At 30.4% G+C, this 19429-nt stretch overlaps 5 protein-coding genes across 6 annotated transcripts; 2 read left to right on the plus strand and 3 right to left on the minus strand.

Moving 5' to 3' along the window:
* Nucleotides 1-667: 667 nt before the first annotated feature.
* Nucleotides 668-8464, minus strand: cact (NF-kappa-B inhibitor cactus). The gene is made up of 3 exons (XM_035877015.2): nucleotides 7136-8464; nucleotides 4294-4646; nucleotides 668-1250 (listed from the first exon to the last, which is right to left on the minus strand). The coding sequence occupies exons 1-3, from the start codon at nucleotides 7642-7644 to the stop codon at nucleotides 853-855; spliced, it is 1260 nt and encodes a 419-aa protein (XP_035732908.1). The 5' UTR covers nucleotides 7645-8464; the 3' UTR covers nucleotides 668-852.
* A 3540-nt stretch (nucleotides 8465-12004) lies between these two features.
* LOC118446391 (DNA replication complex GINS protein PSF1) lies at nucleotides 12005-13842 on the minus strand. The gene is made up of 4 exons (XM_035877019.2): nucleotides 13471-13842; nucleotides 13302-13366; nucleotides 12917-13223; nucleotides 12005-12839 (listed from the first exon to the last, which is right to left on the minus strand). The coding sequence occupies exons 1-4, from the start codon at nucleotides 13537-13539 to the stop codon at nucleotides 12699-12701; spliced, it is 582 nt and encodes a 193-aa protein (XP_035732912.2). The 5' UTR covers nucleotides 13540-13842; the 3' UTR covers nucleotides 12005-12698.
* mRpL4 (mitochondrial ribosomal protein L4) lies at nucleotides 13803-15011 on the plus strand. The gene is made up of 3 exons (XM_035877017.2): nucleotides 13803-14159; nucleotides 14276-14684; nucleotides 14752-15011. The coding sequence occupies exons 1-3, from the start codon at nucleotides 13866-13868 to the stop codon at nucleotides 14895-14897; spliced, it is 849 nt and encodes a 282-aa protein (XP_035732910.1). The 5' UTR covers nucleotides 13803-13865; the 3' UTR covers nucleotides 14898-15011.
* A 3-nt stretch (nucleotides 15012-15014) lies between these two features.
* LOC118446389 (uncharacterized) lies at nucleotides 15015-16802 on the minus strand. 2 transcript variants are annotated; one of them, XM_085659745.1, is made up of 4 exons: nucleotides 16605-16802; nucleotides 15758-16411; nucleotides 15537-15685; nucleotides 15015-15429 (listed from the first exon to the last, which is right to left on the minus strand). In XM_085659745.1, the coding sequence occupies exons 1-4, from the start codon at nucleotides 16702-16704 to the stop codon at nucleotides 15382-15384; spliced, it is 951 nt and encodes a 316-aa protein (XP_085515871.1). In that variant the 5' UTR covers nucleotides 16705-16802; the 3' UTR covers nucleotides 15015-15381. The 2 variants fall into 2 exon arrangements, with proteins under 2 accessions (XP_085515871.1, XP_035732909.1); XM_035877016.2 differs by having other exon boundaries at nucleotides 15024-15429; nucleotides 15498-15685; nucleotides 16605-16801.
* A 531-nt stretch (nucleotides 16803-17333) lies between these two features.
* On the plus strand, nucleotides 17334-18585 carry LOC118446183 (uncharacterized). The gene is made up of 4 exons (XM_035876536.2): nucleotides 17334-17446; nucleotides 17657-17821; nucleotides 17962-18147; nucleotides 18275-18585. Exons 1-4 carry the CDS (start codon nucleotides 17380-17382, stop codon nucleotides 18583-18585), a joined length of 729 nt encoding a protein of 242 aa, XP_035732429.1. The 5' UTR covers nucleotides 17334-17379.
* Nucleotides 18586-19429: the final 844 nt, after the last annotated feature.

Below are 19429 nucleotides of genomic sequence, written 5' to 3' on the forward strand. Positions count from 1 at the left end.
AAAAATAAAAATTAAAACGATAAAGTACATGAAAAGAAGGAGGTAGATTAGTTAGGTAGTAAATTTAGTACCATGGAAATAATGATCGTTTCAACGTCATCTATTACTTCTCATTAAAAACAATCTCATTGAATATTTCAAAAAGACTAAGCATCTTCGACGTCTATATATATGACAAATATAAAAATATATCATTGAAAAGAGAATTTACGAGATATAACTATGAAAAAATTCGACAACGTATGAAGCAAACGAACGAGGGAAAGAAAATTCAAATGTGAGCAAATCTATGGGAAATAGAAACTATATACATGGGATAGCTCACATTAGTGTTATATACATAGCTAACATTAAGTGTTTTGCCGGAATAGCTATCGATCTAAATTGTATTCTCATTAAATGGGACAAAAGAGCTGATTCTTTTAATGAAAAAAAAAAAAAGAAAAAAAAAAAAAAGAAAAGAAAAAACAGAAAAAAGAAGAGATGACAAAATCGTAATTAATGAAACTTCACTGTTAGCAGAGGAATTTCGTTTCATTTGTTTTAAAAAGATAAGTTTCCTTTTTTGTATTTTAGATTAACCTTTATGAAAAGTTGATAAAATATATTTAACTTAAAAAAAAAAAAAAAAAAAAAAAAAAAGAAAAGAAAGAAAAAAGGAAAAAAAAACTATACGTATATATAGTTTTTTTTCTGTATAATATGTATCCTAAGATTGAGGATATAAACATATATATGTTTCGATAATTGCAACATGCAGATCTACTATCTTCTTGAAAAAAGAACAAAGAAAAAAAAAATAATAATAATTCCACTTTATCATTTCATTCCTTCGCTCCTCCTCGTTTTCTTTTATACCCTTACGCCAACAACGTTTTGTTGTTTGAGCCTTGTTATCGGGGGTAGATAATCGTTAGTTGGTCCATCCTCGTCATCGCTTTCGTCGGAATCGGTCTCGGGAAGAGGCTCTGGAGTGGCACCCAGTCTAACGAGTTCCCTAGCAAGTTGTCCATCGAAGCAAAGAGCATACTGATAAACGGTAATACCCGCGTACGTTGGCGTATCCAAGCAAGGTCTGCATTCATGCAGTAGAAAGGATACCACAGATCGGCAGCCACGTTCGACGGCTAAATGAAGGGCAGTCTTGCCTGAGAGTGCTTCGCGTGCCTCAAGATCAGCGCCAAGTCTAACCAACAAGCGTACCAGTTCAACCTGACCACCGGAAGCGGCTATATGCAAACACATTTCTCCTGAAAAATAAACGAACGATATTGTTGATAGAAAATCATTATTATTTTTCTTCTTCGTCAGTCTCTAATCATATTTTCATTTTTTACGAATAAATCTTTGGCTTAAGATTTTTTCCACGTATGTATCTACCTAATGATGAAAAGAGATAAAATACGAGCTATACGTTGATCTATAATTGTGATTAGGGAAATTGTAAGAAAAAAAAAAAAAGAAATGAAAAACAGAAAAAGAAAAAAAAAGAAAACAATCATTTATATTAAGACTTTTCGATACGACTTTCATTGCCATGCGCAGAGGAAAGGGGTAATATAGGGAGAGAATGGGAAAGAAAAGGGGAGGGGATTGCATTTTATTTGGAACGATCGCAATCGCGTCACATGCCTTTAGAAGATATACATAGAACTAGGAAGATGCCGGTGAATCATTGTCGTCGGAGGTTTGGCCGGAGTCCCGGGGTCCAAACTAGGCTCGTACCGATCAAAGTGACCACTAAAATTAGATATCCCTCGAGTTAGCACGACGGCGACGACCGGTGCATTGGCGGAATTTAATCCAAAACACGTGACCATATGACAACAATATGAAATCGAAGATAAAAATATTTCATGGGAACTACGCCGAGTTACGGGAAAGTTCATCTTTGTAAACAAAAACAAAAAGCGTATTAATAATAATTTTTTCTTTCTTCAAATTGCATGTATTCTTCGTGACGTTTCTAAATATTTAATTCGATGATCACGATCATTTTCCACTTCGGACATTACGATTCGTTATTTCTATTCTTGAAATAATAATGATACGCGTTTATGGTCCACTATAGTCGACGCCATTGTGGGGTTTTCCGAGGCCGCCAACCGGTGCAAGAATAGCGTGGCACGTAAATAGTCTTACAAGTATTTTTAAATATCAAAAACATCTGCTTTGGCTTCTGTCTCATCGTCTTCGTGATGTAACGCACGCGCTCGTACGATACATCAAAATACCATTGAAATTAAGAAACACAATTTTCTTTTTTTTTCCCTTCTTTCCTTCTTTTTTTCTTCTATGAATGTTTAAACGAAAAAAAAAAAAAAAACAAAAAAAAGGAGCAGGATAAAAATTGAAAAGAGAACTTTCATGACAGTACTATTATCGAAATCAACCGTTATTTTGAACGATTGTACGGATAATGGAATAAAAAGGATAGGCAAAAGAAAGAGGTAAAATGAAAGATTAAGTAACGAAGAACTCTTTGAGCAACATTTTGTCACAATCCAGAATTGTCTATTACCTACAAGAGGATGATGCGTGTAAAAAGAACGACGTAGTACAATCGTGGCTGAGGCATGACGCTACTATGTGGGAATTCCAAGAAACTGAAAAAGTTAGCTAAACATTTCCCGATGAAGTCTATTGACTTTTGAACGGTACCGACTATTTTTTGTGCACTATATGTCAATTTTGAATAGAGAGAAAAAGAGAGATACAGAGAGAGAAAGAGAGATAGAGAGAGATAGGAATCACAAAGAGGTATCGTAAAAAATGCTCACGAGAAAGCAAACGTGTGGGTTGGATGAAGAAGTTGGACGAGAAGGGAGAACGTACTCGACAATGGGAAAGTCTAGTGACTAAACTGTGAAGTGTGATGACTTTGAGAAACCGTATATTTCTCATAGAACATTCTTTTCATTTTTATTTATTTATTTATTTATTTATTTTTTTTTTTTTAATCGAACGCCTCCGATTTACGATGAATAATAAAATTCCAATACGATTGAGGAATAATAGATATTATTCTTATATAACATTAAAGTTTAATTATTATTCACCCCACACATCGAGTTACCGCAAAAGTATGATCCGAATGTGTGCGAACACGCAATATAATGATGCAAATGAAATAAACAGAAACTCGTAAACAAGTCGTAAAAACAATTGTCATATATTCGTCACAATTTTTCCGTAGATCGTAATTTGGTTAATACATATCCGCGTCGATACGGCGTCACGGTCTTTAGGGATTTCCCCAAGCGATTGGAACATACTGTATTGATTGTGACGTGTAAAAAAAAAAAAAAGAAAAAGAAAAAACAGACGTTTCAAGATCAGTATCAGCTCGTGACACAATTGATAATCAAAATGTTATCTACTAAATCAGGCCTAATTTCCAAGATATATCGAATAGTACGATAACTTTAATTTTTACAAGCAATATCATATATAATATATAATATTTTCGTGCGTGTGTGTGTGTGTGTGTGCGTATGTGTTATCATCTAGGAATTTTATCGTAAATCCCTTATAATATGATCAAAAGAAATGGTCTTTCGAACAAGAATTCAATTTAAATCAATTAAAATTTTCCTAAGAGTCTAATATCGAAATATAATGGAATTTCCTGACCATTTTTGTGGTATGATCTTGTAAGGTATACGCGCGCGCGCACGCACGTATGCGAGAGAGAGAGAGAGAGAGAGAGAGAGAGAGAGAGAGAGAGAAAGACTCCAGATGGTACATACATTCGTCGATGAAATCATGGGAAATCCACGATTATCCACGAGTATATAATCGACAAAGGCAACGAAGGATTCCTGAGACCATTTAAAACGTACAACTATTTACGAAGGATTATAAATGTTTCATTCTTTTAATGCGATTTTTATGTCCATTTAGCAAAGTTGTTCCTTTATATATATATAAAATAAATAAACAATATGCTAAGCATACAATAGTGTATTATTCTAAGATTATTTGGAATAAATATATTAATAAAAATGAAGAATAAACATACATATGTAATGTGTTAGGATACGATGGTGTCGACTTTGGCTAAGTGAATAAATTGCAAATTTAGGAATCAACGTAGCAAATCATTCTACCTCTAGATAATATTCTAGATAATTTTTTTTCTCTTTATATAAGACAACTGGTTTTAAACATAAAACAGAGTTCTTCTCCTTCTTCTTCTCTTCTCTCTCCTTCCCTCCCTCGCCGCCATTATAATTATCCAATTCGAAATTAAAAACGATTGTAACATAATAAAATATTTGACGGATAGCTTACCATCGTAGTTTCGTTGTTCTAAATTTTGTGGCAGTGCTGGTATCTTCTTTCCAAGTAGAAGATAATTTCTTTCGACCGGAGACAAGGGATCGGTTAAAGCCTTGGCGCAACTCAAATCGCCGGTCTCGCATGTTAAATGAAGTGCCGTGTTACCACGGAAATTTCTCAGGGATGGATTTGCACCTGCCAATATTAAACGTCTAACGATTCTCGGTTGACGCGTTAACACGGCCAAGTGTAATGGTGATTGACCGTCGTCATTCAAGATATCGAGCAAGCATGGATGAGGTGCCATCCTAATGAGGCTGAACGCGGCCTCCAAAAACCCTTGAACAATTGCGATATGTAGCTGTCTGAAAAAAGAAAAGAAGAGAAAGAAAAACAATGAAAATATCTCCACAATTCGACGTATACGATTTTGCAATATCATAGAATTTTTCTCTTTCGTAATTATGAGGAAATATTAATTATAATGAAAATATGACTAATATATATATAACGTTGTAACAATCAAATTAAATAATCTTAAGTATATTTCGACATCGTTCAACGTTCAAATAGCCAAGTTCAAATAATATCGGTTCATCGGTTTAGATTATCATTTGATCGAAGATTAGTATGAATAGTATTTAAGATATAATAAATCGGTTAGGTTCGAGTATCGATTATCTTTACAGGAAATAAGATCAATGGAAATTTTTGGAAAACCGATTTTTAATTTCAACCGATGTAAATAACAATATCCAAATGCTATATATTAATAATTGAATGTTCGATTTTCTTTAATTACCGATCACAAGGTCCTAATAAAATACATATATTAATGATGATGTGACCGGTCATTGAGCTCTCCTCAGTTATCTCCTATATATATCTATATATTCTGATATTGTAAACCATTACAATAATGTTTACACTAATGAGATTAGTTCGCGAGATCATCAGAAATAATGGCATGATGCTATAAATAGATCCAGTTATCTCTTTCTCTTTCTCTCTCTCTTTCTTTCTCTCTCTCTCTCATGACCAAACTTGATTTGACAAAATTGTTACGATATTTTTGTATTAAAAATGTCTTCCTATTTCACTATATTCGATTTCGTAATCACACGATACGTAATTCTTATATAATCTAACATGCATATAAAAATATCGAACAAGAAAATCGAAAAAAGATCTTTTGTAATTATCTTCGTAAAAATTTCAATCTATTATTACAATATATATCAAACATTTGTTGATACCTTATAGAATATTTAACATTGCGTGAGAGAGAAAGAGAGGGAAAGAGAAAGAGAGAGAAAAAAAGAAGTGATGATGGTGGGAGGAGAATAAGGGGAAATACATACACGTGGTATAACTTTTTATAATAATGAATAGCCGTATATTTATCAACATATTGACGGAAAAGCTATTAATTCTTCGGAAGATTTCGTCATATTATTAACGATTAGAAATTAACTTGTAATATCTTTCTTTCCCATTGAAATCTCGGTTAATTCCCGAATAAAGTATTCTTAGAGAAATGTTAACTAATCCTGAATCAGTTGGATACGCGGACATTCTCGATAAGATATCTTTCTGAAATATATATATATATATATATATAATAAACAAAAAATCCAAGCATCCTATTTCTCTATAAAAATATAAATAAATTAACGTTGATTTTGATTAGAGAAAGTTACAACCAACGATATTTTCAACTGTCGCAAATCACTAATAAAGTGAAAGAAGATACTATGGTTAAAAATAATTGAACCGATAAATCTATCAAATTTGTATTTTTTTCATATCTTTACGAATAACTCTCCCTCCATCCTCCTCCCCCAACCCCCGCTCAACATGTACATATGTCAATATAAATAATGTATGATATTGGAAACTGTAATCGAAGATTGTAAATTTGTTAAAAGTAAATTTTTTAAAAAGGTTTTTTTTTTTTTAAATAAAATTAAATTATATGAGTTAATAACAATGTTCGATGATTATTCCACAAGGAATGGCATTATCGAAGCAAACAATAGCTGATGACACTTAACGTCTGTCCTAGAATTTTTGATTGGCTGAGAAGTGTATGTATGTGTGTACGAGCGCGCACGTATTGTGTTTGTTTGAGAAAGTAGAAGCAGAAAGAAAAAATGTATCAAGCACGTGTCTTGTAGTAAGAAAATTTTTTTTCTTGACAAGTTTGCCAAAAAACGAAAAAATAAATCGATCAAGTTTTTAAGAAAGACAAACAAATGTATTTATTTCCGTCAGAAGTTGTTAATCGTCATGAAATTAATCGTTATTTGTTATATCAAAAAAATAAAGTGGTACTACTAAGCGAAAATCTGATTGATAGAGCTTATGAAAAAAAAAAGAAAAAAAAACATCGGAATGACGTATGTCAGCGACTTATGCACAATAATTCATCTCTCTCTCTTTTCCTCTTATGATTTCTTATCAACAGAGGAACATTCAGCAGAAAATTAAAATAAAAGACAAAAAATATATAAACAAAAGATTTCAATTAATTAAAATAAAACTAATGTCAAGATCGTTACGTAAAACTAATATACGTATTTCTTTTGAAATTATTTTATAAATAAGAAAATAAAAATTTCAATTAATTAAAATAAAACTAATGTCAAGATCGTTACGTAAAACTAATATACATATTTCTTTTTAAATTATTTTATAAATAAGAAAATAAAGTTAATATGTACAGTGCATTAACCTTGATAACGAATGAGAGAGAGAGGGGAGAGAGAGAAAGAGGGAGGGAGGGAGAGAGAAAAAAACAATGATAATTAATATTCAAATTTGTACAAACGATTACAAGTAAATATCAACTTACGTGTCTCCTTCATCGTCCTGAGTGTAGTAAAGCTGCCAAGGTTCATCGTTATTGATTCTCTTTTCGTGATTTTCAGACGTTCCGACATTTCTCTCAATGATCGGAACTTTGACTCCTTGAGGCAATTGTTGTTGTTCAAGAATACCAATTTTATGATCAGCGAGAGGTACAAGTTCAATGGTAGGCTCGGTTTGTACCTTCCCACTCGCCAAAGGATTCAAAGTTACTTGCTTTAACGTTAACTGGCTCAAGCTCTCGCTGAGACCGAGATCTACTCCACTATCCGCTCTCATTGGTTCCGGCGCAACGGCACCAATATCCGGTATAACGTCCAAATCCGAGCAATCGAGTTCGGAACTAATCTGCAGATTTCCACCGGAAAGAAATCCAGAATCAATGCGACCGGAGTCCTCTCGTTCTTTCTGCCACTTTTCCTCAGTGATATTGTCTGCAACATTATCCCGATGTTCTGTCTGTTCAGCATTCCTCCCCGACGAAGAGTACCACATTTTTATCTTGCGTTTTTGTTCTCTCTTTTATTCGTGCTAATACCTTGGACCTTCCTCCTCCCGTTTTTCTTCGTTCTAATAACACCACGCTACGCGTTTACAACGTGTTTATATATATATATATACATATATATGCAAGTTTTTCTATGTATTTATGTGTACTTCGTTATGGTTGATATTACAGTCGCAGTCTCACACACGAAAAAAAGTATAAGATCAGAAAAAAGAAAAAGAACTCTGTGATGAAATTTCGAAAGAACCGATGATTATTCGTTTTTCGCACGAACGATTATCGTGCGTCGGGTTATACGTATATAATTAATGTCGTCGTAGTCGTTCGCTTAGGACGCACCGATCCGTATAACTCGGACGATGCCCTTCGATCTCCGTACTGCCTCAAACAGCTGCCACCACTGTTTTAGGGATCTTCAGTATCTGTTTCGTTCACTCGCCTTCGTAGCATTCTTCGCTCTATCTCGTTCGGCCAAGCTCGGTCGTATTCGTGCCTACTCGTAGAACGCCGCTCGGTCGTGTTCGTGCTTATTCGTAAGACATCGCTCGTTCGTATACGCACGTCGTCGTTGCGTCGTCGTCGCAACGTCACTTACGTCTTCGTACACTTTCAATGAAAGTAATAAAAACGTTAAACGTTAATCCAACGATGCACACGTGTACCTTTTTCTTCTCTTTTTTGAGATCGATTGGTTATGCCGAAAGTGTGAATCTATCGACGTTTCTTCAAATAAGAGAAGAGAAAAGAAGAACTGGTAGAAACGACGAGTTGCGTGTATTAGTGTTGATCCCTCGCGTACACTGTTCTGGTATTAACTGACATAGCCGTGTTGCGCGCTTGAGAAATAATTTGTGACCGTCGTCGTGCTATTGGCTGAAGACGATTGGAGCTTCCATAGAAGAGGTAGGGGTGGAAAAACCCATCTGAACCGGGCAGGTCGCCCTCAACGAACGAAGCGATTCGATAAGGATAGAGTTTGAATATAGAGTTAACATGGTTATACCATGAATTTAGTAAGAGAATTATTATATTAAAGATATATCCAGTTTTATTTAACGTATTTTTATTCGTTATTGTATATTACAGAGAAGTATATTTGGAAAATCGATCTATATAATGTAATGAAGAAATCTCGACCTTGATTTATTGCTTTTGTTTTTAATGCTGCCTTTAGTCATCTTATCGTCATGTTTTGAATAATAACGATTTTTATTGAAACGTACATAGAATGAAAGAAATTTAAAACGATCTGCTTTGATCGATAATCCTTTTAAATGTTATATCGATACGTTATAAAGAAAATGATATATATGTATATAGATATGTGACGAATAGTTTTTTTTTAATAATTAGAAGAACAAAATGTAACAGTTAAACTGACGAGAAACAGAATAAGAAACGAGAACAGAATAATGCACAAATCACAATGTATAAATATGAAAATTGTAATTGAATTATTGATATAATCTGTCGTTTGAGTTTAGATTGCATTTATTAAATCCAGATATCTGTTCAGAGAAAAATTTTTAACTTTCACGAGACACGTAAAGGAATCAATACGGGTTAATAAAATAACACTAAAATAAGTAATCGCACTTTGGATTATCTTATATCTCATTAACGTCAATTATTAAATCTGATTATACAGCTAATCTCTTCCTTTCTCTCTCTCTCTCTCTCCCTCTCTCTCTCTCTCTCTCTCTCTCTCTCTCTCTCTCTCTCTCTCTCTCTCTATCTTTATCTCTTGCAAAATTTGCAGTTATGTTTTTTATATTTCGACTTTTATATAAGAAACTTTTGAATAAAGAAACCTTTATTTCTCGAAAAGGACGAATGGTTAATTGAATATGTACCATCATCGTTTGTTCATCAAACGAATCGTAGAGAGTCGATTTCTACTAAGAGAAAGACACTTTCTTGTCTCCCCCTACTGTTTTACAAACGGTCTACTTTCTTTTACAAACCAATCGTTGATACGAATGCGAACTCATCGTAAATACCAATAGGTATTTCCAATTATTAAGCTTACGATAAATCGGCTATACAAAATAATCATTACATAGAAACCGATCATTAAAATCGACCGTGGATTTTTTAAACTTGGATTTTCCCATTATTATTTATTGGTCCAGGTATCTTTCTCTATCTCTTTCTCTTTCTCTCTCTCTCTCTCTCTCTCTCTCTCTCTCTCTCTCTCTCTCTCTCTCTCTCTCTCTCTCTCTCTCTCTCTCTCTTTGTTATGAGCCTGTACCGATGAAAATCTCTATTTGGATATCATATTTTACACGAAGATTAATCGATTTGATAACGCACCAAATAACTTTAAAAAAAAAAAAATATTTTTCTACCTATCCAAAATTGTATGAATCTTAAATGTCTCGATTAATTGTTTGGAACATATGTAAGAAGAAAATTACCTGTAAGAATGTTGATCTCCATCGAGGAGTCTCTTCTATGAGGTGTCGACTTTTATGAATCATTAAAGATTTCATTGCGGTCATTACAAATGATGGATTTCCTTTGTTATATATTACGTAAAAAGCCAACTCATTTGAGTGATACATGGATTCTTAATAATTTTTTTTTGTTTCGTTTTGTTTTTATGGAAATTGAAAAAGGAATGAAAAAGATTAAAGAAATCGATGATCAATTGGGGCCCAACTTACTTCGTTGTGATTGGATGTAATATTACCTTTTGCATTAAAAAAAAAAAATATTTTATGATCTGAAATTGAATGAATAAATTAAAAAAGAAAAATTTTGTTTATAACATTAAAGATACAAATAAATGATATGAGAAATGGGAACGAAGTATCGGCATTACTATTACTGGCACTATTACTTAAAATATTTGATAAATATTAGAAATCAAAAATCTTGTTTTGTCATTCTTATAGATGTGAGACAGGTTTTTTTTTTTTTTTTTTTTTTTTTTTTTTTTTTTTCTATAAATCCTAATGGATGTTACTCAAGTTATCTGGGGAAAACCTGAACGAGATAAGAACAGAAAATATATTATCATCGTATCGTGTTCGGCTTAAACTTGTGCGTATTGTTAACAATACTTCTTTCTGATTTGATATTATCCCAAAATATAAAGAATGTCAAGAAGAAGAAAAGAAAATCGAATCTTATTTTATCACGCTAATAATATTCATGGAATTTGATTATAAGGAAAAAAAAATACTCAAAAATTAGAAAATATATATTACCACGTAAGAGAATGTAAAGAGAGAAAAAAAAATTTAAATCAAAGCGCGGTCTCGTAATATAAAAGAGATAGGGCAATATAGTTCTAGCCTTGTAAAATCCCTGTGTTTGTATATCTGCGATAATTTCATTTGTATGATAACGATAAGACCGATATTTTCTTTTTTTTTATTTTCTGAGCCCTTTGAAAATACCCCTTATCTATATTTTATTGATCTTTTTCACAATTTCGAGTAAATTAAAATTAAATTTATTCGATATATTGATTATTTCATATTTAAATTTGAACAAAACATCATTTCCTAAATTAAGCGTATCTTGGCTTTAGAGAAATCATCATAAAATTTGTCGAATGTCAAGCGTTGTTGTTTGGTTATACACGAGGTTGGGAAAGTACGATGACTCAATGACAAAACGGAAAGTAGTGGATATTTTTGCCCAGATCTCTATAGTCTCAGAAAATTTTGATCTTTCGAGTTTAGTTTCTTCAACTGATATTCTCGATATTATTTCCACGAGTTGGCAAATGAACAGAGGTGAATGCAGTTAAAAAATAAAAAAAAAAAACAAAGAAAAGAAAGATAGAGAAAAAAAACTTGAAAGCTTTAACATATCCCAATTAATCATCCTTTGATCTTTAATGTACGCATAGGATTCATACAATAACGCTATGTTACATCTAAATGTGTTACTTTAAACAAACAATCATTGTTAAATCACGTTAAATTATTTATAAATGACGTCTTTTTGATCTACGATAATCAAGATTTATATGTACGTATATCAAAATGATTAGAAAAATCACAACAACTTGTTATTCATCATGATCGTAATAATAGAGACAGATCTGATTATGTTCGAGTTAACGAAATTGTTTATATTCGTAGAACTCAATCGTTTTTATATTATAAATCAATCGATTTATACAAGAATTTTTACTTTTATATTTTGTCTTTTTCTTCTTTTTTTCTTTTTGGTTTTTTTTTTTATGTCGCTATCATACAATAATCGCTATCTCTGATAATCTTTTAAATATTTTTATCGAAGAAGAGGAAGAAAGTCATTCGGCATAAAAACAAAAAAAGAGAGAAAACTACATTGCAAAATTATAATAATAATATTAATACTTACGTATGCTGAATTGTTTGGACATGTATGTTGAAACATGAAGAGCCTGTCAGTAAAAAATAATTTCCTTTTTCTTTTTTTTTTTTTACGAAGAATTCTTTTGTTTTTTTTTCTTTCTCAATACTTAGAACACCAACACCGCAGAACGTGTTTCCTTCGTTCGTAAAATATCCCGATTCGCGCTGAGAATGAATATTTTGTTTCACGGTGAAATAACGATGATAGAGAAAAAAATAATCTTGACTCGTATCACTAACTACCTGAGAAATATACGTTGACCGTTCATCCTTCTAAAAGCTACTGAATATACCACTCATTACGAATCGAAGACAACCGATGACTACGCTTAAATAATATTCTGCACAAATAAACTTTGAATTTGAACACCTTGGGAAAATCCTTGTGAAAACATGTGTTAGAAATATGTGTTTTCTAAAAGTATCCCTATTTTAATTCACTTTCTCTTGGAAAATCCAACATAAACATATAGTTAAGAAACGATCACGTGATAGATTTTTGTCTAACATTCAAATTTCGATTCTTTGAAAGATCTGTTAGAAATGTTCTTTAAACATAAATTAGTATTTTATTGTAAGGCATGTATGGTATAAAAATAATATGATTTGAATTCCAAAATCTTTTTTTTGTTTTGTTTTTTTTTTTGTTTTTTTTTTGTTTTTTGTAATATCAAACAACAAACGTATCATGCGAGATGTTCTAGTATACCCTGTCTGATAAGAGGCTCGCAGATTACTCTAGGTAATAAATGATATGTGTTTTTTTTGAGTGTGACTACTTGTCCATTTTCAATCTCTAGCTTGCCAAAATCTGTCAAACACTTAACCTAATAATAATAAAATATAATTTTTATTATTGCTAAATATTGAAAGTAAAAGTAAAAAGATCAAAATATTTACTTACTTCGATATAAAGAGATTTAGGTGGTAACATATTTACTGTCAAATTAAGTCCGCAACTATCTCCTATAGATCTCATATATGTAGCTAAAGATTTATTATATGAATGGAACCATTGAATTTCTGCATTAAGTAAATTAGAATTGATTTCTGGTGGTAAGATGCTACCTAATTCCCAACGCATTTGACGTAATCTTCTCATTCTATTATACAAGTATGCTAAGATACATCTTTTGTTTCTAGTTAAAGCTACATGTCGAAATTGTACAGACGGAAGTAACGCTGTATTACCATCATTTTTGATAGCATTACTGAAAAAAATGATATAAAATATAAATAATAAGTTAAATAGAAATATGTATGGATATATGAAATATATAGAAATATACCTATCAAGTAAATTTGCTTCATAAAGATAATGCATTTCTTCCAATACTTGTCTGACCACAGATTCCTTAAAAAAAGTTAGAAAACTTAACTTATTCGTCTTATATACTTATATTTTACAATAATTAGCTTTAGTCATTTTTCTTTTTTCTTTTTTTTTTTTTCACTTACATTGAAGGGTTTTATATCATCAGACAAATCAAGTTCTGTAATAAGTTGGAAGGCCTCTTTCCCAAACATGATTAGATATTTATTTATATTTAAATATATAATGCATTAAATATATTTCTACATATATATACACATGTCTATGACTATAATGTCTATGAATGTAAAAATATAACTATTTTATGACACATCGATTTTAAAAGGGAAAATAAAAGTTTGTAGAGTTATAGCTTTTAATTAATATAAATGTAAATAAACACTTGTGCTTCTCAATTGCGATACTAGAGACATCTTTCTAGAGAACTTTTCGATACGTCATATAACATACTGCGCCATCTCATGGAGACTATATAAACACGTGTGTTATATTTAGTTTATATAGAATCATAATTAAAATTATGTCGATTTTCCGAAATGTCTTTAACAATTTACATAAACGATGTTTTCAAACGTTAAAGTACAGTACTACGACCGAATCAAACGTAGAAGAATTCAAACCAATCATTGATATAAGATCATACGAAAGTGACAGATATTTTCATAAGTCTCGAGAAGTATGGTTAGAAAATCTAGATACAGTTGAGGAAAAGAAATTAGGTTTGATCAATTTGCATCCGGAAATTTTCGCAGCTCAACCACGAATTGATATAATTCATGAAAATATTAAATGGCAAAGATTATATAATTATGTGGTAAGAACACATACACACACACACACACACACACACACTCACACCATATCATTTGCAAAAGTTGAATTCTATTAATTAATTAAATCTCTTATTATCTATTTGTATTTTGTGTTTAGAGTTATGCGCATACAAAGACTCGAGCAGAGGTAAGAGGAGGTGGTAAAAAACCTTGGAAACAAAAAGGTACAGGAAGAGCACGCCATGGTAGTATAAGATCACCTTTATGGAGAAAAGGTGGTGTTATTCATGGCCCACGATCACATACAACTTATTTCTATATGTTACCATTTTATACTCGTATTGCTGGGCTTACATCAACATTATCCGTTAAACTTGCTCAAGATGATTTACATTTGATAAATGATTTGGAAATACCTTCCAAGGAATCATCTTATATAGAACAACTGATTGTAGAAAGAAATTGGGGTCCTTCTGTCCTTATTGTAGACAGTGAAGATATTATGCCAATTAATTTGACAATAGCAACTGATACGATACCCCATGTAAATTTGATGCCTGTCTATGGTACGTGTCTATATTATATAATATATCTATGATAAATATTGTATGTAATAATTTTGTATATTTTTAGGTTTGAATGTGTACAGTATGCTAAAACATGATACATTAGTATTGACACATCGTGCAGCACGATTAATAGAAGAAAAATTGCTATTTCATTTAAATAGGGCAGATAGTAATAAATTTTTAAAAAAATTCAAGCTAAGTCAACAGTAAAAGAATTACTTACATCATGTAATCGAAACTTTATTTACATAGATTATTTTTACTTAGTGTATGTAGTACCATATTCACTTTATTTTCCTGTATTAAAAAAATAAATTTCTTCTAATATATATCGTTTAACTTTTTCCTGTCATAATAATTATGAATATCTTGAAAATTACTATTGCCGCTCTGTGGTTTATCCTTAAAATTATTCCCTGGAAATTCTAATCGTACGTGTTTAATACTATTAAGGAAATACTGATTTTATATGGAATTAAGAATCTTATTTTTTGTTTGTTTCAAATGCACATCACATAAGAATGTGTATGCCGTACAATAAACTATATTATATAGAGTTCATTTTTTAAACAAAAGCGGCTCGTTCATATCGAAAATATTGCAATATATGATCGTAACAATATAAATATCGGAAATATTCTTGATTGACAGGAAAAGTTAAAATTTTTTATATCATGCTATATCACATTTATAGTCATTTTTTCCTCAATATAGGTACACTAGCGGATTTTCTTGGCAAAGGCTATAAATTAAAAAAAGATATAGATTTGAGAGTAAAAATTAAATTATTAAATTATATTTGATATTTACTGGAGGATGAGGATCACCACCAAGCATTTTTTCACGTACAGCCCACCTTACAGTCATATGTTTTGCTTCTCCAGGAAATGCTATCTGCTTCCATTCTTCCTGATACTTTTGATAAAGAGCAACGGGATCGCATCTCTTATTTGTTGTACTTTTTTGAACTTCTGGATGTAATCGCCACGGTCGAATAACTATATGAAAATTATTAATATATTTTTTATTGAAGATAACATTTTTATTCTTAGCTTTAAGATTTTTCTTACATGATTTATGTGTGGAACAGCTAGAACTTTTAGTACGTGGAAGACTTTGCGATCGAACAGTAGTAGATTGATCAGATAATATACTTTTTGATCTTGATTTACGATTATTTTCTAGAATATTTGGGGCGCTAATTGGTCTATTGTTATCTGATAATATTGGCTTTGAATGTAACGGTTGTTCTTGAGAAATTGTATTATATTTATTAATATCATAGTTTGCATTATAAACATTCTGCATAGAATATGAATTGACAAAAGATTGATTATCATTTTTGGATCGTTGGACAGTTGAACGAGATGTAGAATCTATAAAATTATGATCTTTTCTACTTAAACATGAGTCCTCAATAAGATTTACTTTTTTACATTTGTTTTTTACCAAATTTGATGGTTCTCTCACTGGCACATCAAATTCTTCTTTTATATATCTGTGATGTAGATTTTCTTTATCTTTTGGAATACATTTGATTTCTACTTTTACTAGAGATTCATTGTCGAAATTCGAAGAATTGTTAGTTTGTTCACTTAATTCTTTAATATGTTCACTAAGAATTTCATGAAACATTTGCTGCTGTTTTCTCATTATTTTCTTTCTGATTTCTTCCTTATGTTGTTGTCTTTCATGTTCTTTTATCTTCTTGTATATCTTCAAATCTTTCAACAATAATGAATAACAATTAAAAACAGATATACTCGAGGCATTACGTTTTATGAATTTAATGATTTAAAAATAAAATTCATTTTTAGTGAAAACAATTGCTAACAATTATAAAAGTTGAGAATATAAAGTCATAGAAATTCATAAGTAAAAACAATAATATTTTAAAGTACATATAAAATGTATTACCTTTCATAAAAGCTTTAAGTTGAGGTGCAGTAATACCAATAAATCCCAAAGAATTAAGAGTAGCAAGAACTTCTCGTGGGTCATCTTTTATATTAGACATATTATTAACTTATTAAAATAGAGAAATTAAACTTCGTTTACTCGATTTCAAAAGGTAAAATCTATGACGGTTAATAATTGTCATTGAATCATATATAATGTAGATTAAAAACTACATAGTTAAAAATTGATCGACACTTATGGTATATAGATTTCTACTTATTTTTCATCACGTTTGTATTGTAATTATGTATATATATATATATAAGCGATGTGTTTTCATAAATAATTACATTAAAGAAATTATTATTTATAATGTAAAAAAAACCGACACTATAAATGTAGAAAAATTAAAAGTTGATTTTTAAACTACAAAATAGTGCCATCTAGCGATGACAGCATGTACAATAAAGACCGTTCGAAACAAGTTTAAATAGAAATGATATACGTGTATTAGGAAAAAGAAAATAATGAATAAATAGATTATTTATGTTTCAAAATTATTATTAACATTATGCATAATACCTATTATACAAATATTGGATTCAATTATAAAATGAAGAAAAAAAAAAGAAAAAAAGAAAATAAATAAAAATGCCACATATCGATGTGATTACACATCATATATAACATCGAATATCCATAAAGGTTGCGCAGAATCTTGTTTCAGGAGTGTTTAAAGTTAGACGAGGCGTATTTAATTGTGCATCAGTCTGAAAAGAGACCTTGAAAGGTAATGTCGTCAACAACGCTTTCAGTTTTTTTCTTTCTGACGAGAGTGATCATACTAAAGTACTTTTCCAGTAAGTGAATTAAAATTCTAAATAAACATTATATTAATATCTATTAACGCGCGATAAACGTTAACGCATTAATATAGACAATGAATATCGTATATGTGAAAGAATTATTTTTTTTATCTACTAATAAAACGTAAAAATTATCATTTTATATATCAAATCTGTAACAAATCCATTTCTACAAATTATTTTCTTGCCTGTTTTTTATTACAGCGATCGATGCGTCTATTATCGAAAGCATAAATGTGCCGTCAGTTGTACACAATGGTACTGGACCAATCGAGCTTTCTTGTATTTACAAAATCGATGAGAATGAGAATGGTCTTGTTATTAAATGGTATCACGAGTTGGATCAGATCTATCAATGGATACCTCCATGTAACTAAATCTTGACTATCTTTTAAAGATTTGTATTATTACAACAAAAAAAAAAAAATAAAAAAAAAGAAAAAGAAAAAAGAAAAAAGAGGAAAGAAAAAGATAATTACAATATATTAAGATGATTTATAAAATTTTAGTACCACCCCAAGATACGGGAATAATTGCAAACTACTCGAAATATCCAATGGAGAATTTGAGAGAACCAGAGAGACGATCGATAATCTATTTAAAAATGATTACTCTTGACATGAGCGGAGAATACATGTGCGTCGTCAAAACATTTCATAGCGAGCACACCAAAGCAGCCAGAATGATTGTATACGGTAATTCAAAAGTTATTTTCAATGTTAATTTAATTTAAATATCTAATAATTATAATTCACGAATTATACATATATTTATTTATTATTTGTCGATAATAAATAATTAATAAATAATTAATACTTGCAGTCCCGGAAAGCAGCGCAAAAATTTATGTCTCTCGTTTTAATGATAGTCATATTAACGTTAAATGTACAGTATTAGGAGCACGACCTAAACCGACTTTGATACTTTATATCGAAGGGATTAAAATCGATGATAAATTCGACGAGTCATTGAAAATTATTAACGAGTATAGAGATAATTTTTCCATGACACGAAATACTATCTTAAAGAATATAATAAATCCTGTATTAATAGAATGCGAGATTTCTATTTCTGATACAAATTACAAAAGAAGGGAAAAGATGGTTTATTATCCTGATTATATAAAAAATTAAGATAATGAATTATATTTTCATTATATTATAATTGTAATTTAGTATGATAAAAAAAAAAGAAAATAATAATAATAATAAGAAAAAAAATAATAACGTAGTTAAAAACGTAATATTAATATATTAATTTTGATGGTTATTGATGATGTTTTAATCGATTCTTTTTTTATATCATATACTTTTGTTATTTCCAAAATTTAATTTCCATTTATGATCATTATGATTTATGAATTCATCCTAATGATCATTATGACGAATTCATTAATTTTAATCTGTTGATCGCGCACACCACTTTGTGCGTGTGTAATTGAAGTTCATAAATTTATTTATACAAATAATCCGTGTATATATATAAGTAACGTGATCAGATTCTTAACAAATATTGTATCATGTCAATCCGTTTTATACAAAACAAGGATTTAGTATGGAATTAATTTACATTTTAAAAATTAACAGAACTATTTTTTTATACACTATTTCCTTTTTCTAATTTGTTGTTTAATTCTTACAATACGTTTAATACTTTACGAAGAAAATTAATTAAAAATTCTAATGTTATACGCAATTCTATATACGCTTGCACAAATGAAAATATCAAATGATAATGCTCGCGCTTAAAAATTCTCTTTGCCATGTTGTACGAGAATTTATCTAATTTTCGAATCATATTATAAATAGAATTATTCCAATTTTCAAATCATATTGTAGGAATATCGTGTTATAAGGGATTTGTTTGTATTCGGAATAAAATCTGTAGTGTACTTTAGTCAATCCCCGTACTAAGAAAATCGACAATCGAATGTTAATTAGCTTCAATATCTATATTTGCAACGGTACGGCGATTGCG

Source organism: Vespa mandarinia, chromosome 10 (assembly GCF_050613455.1).
Source record: "Vespa mandarinia isolate Hongniang chromosome 10, ASM5061345v1, whole genome shotgun sequence".
NCBI lineage: Eukaryota > Metazoa > Arthropoda > Insecta > Hymenoptera > Vespidae > Vespa > Vespa mandarinia.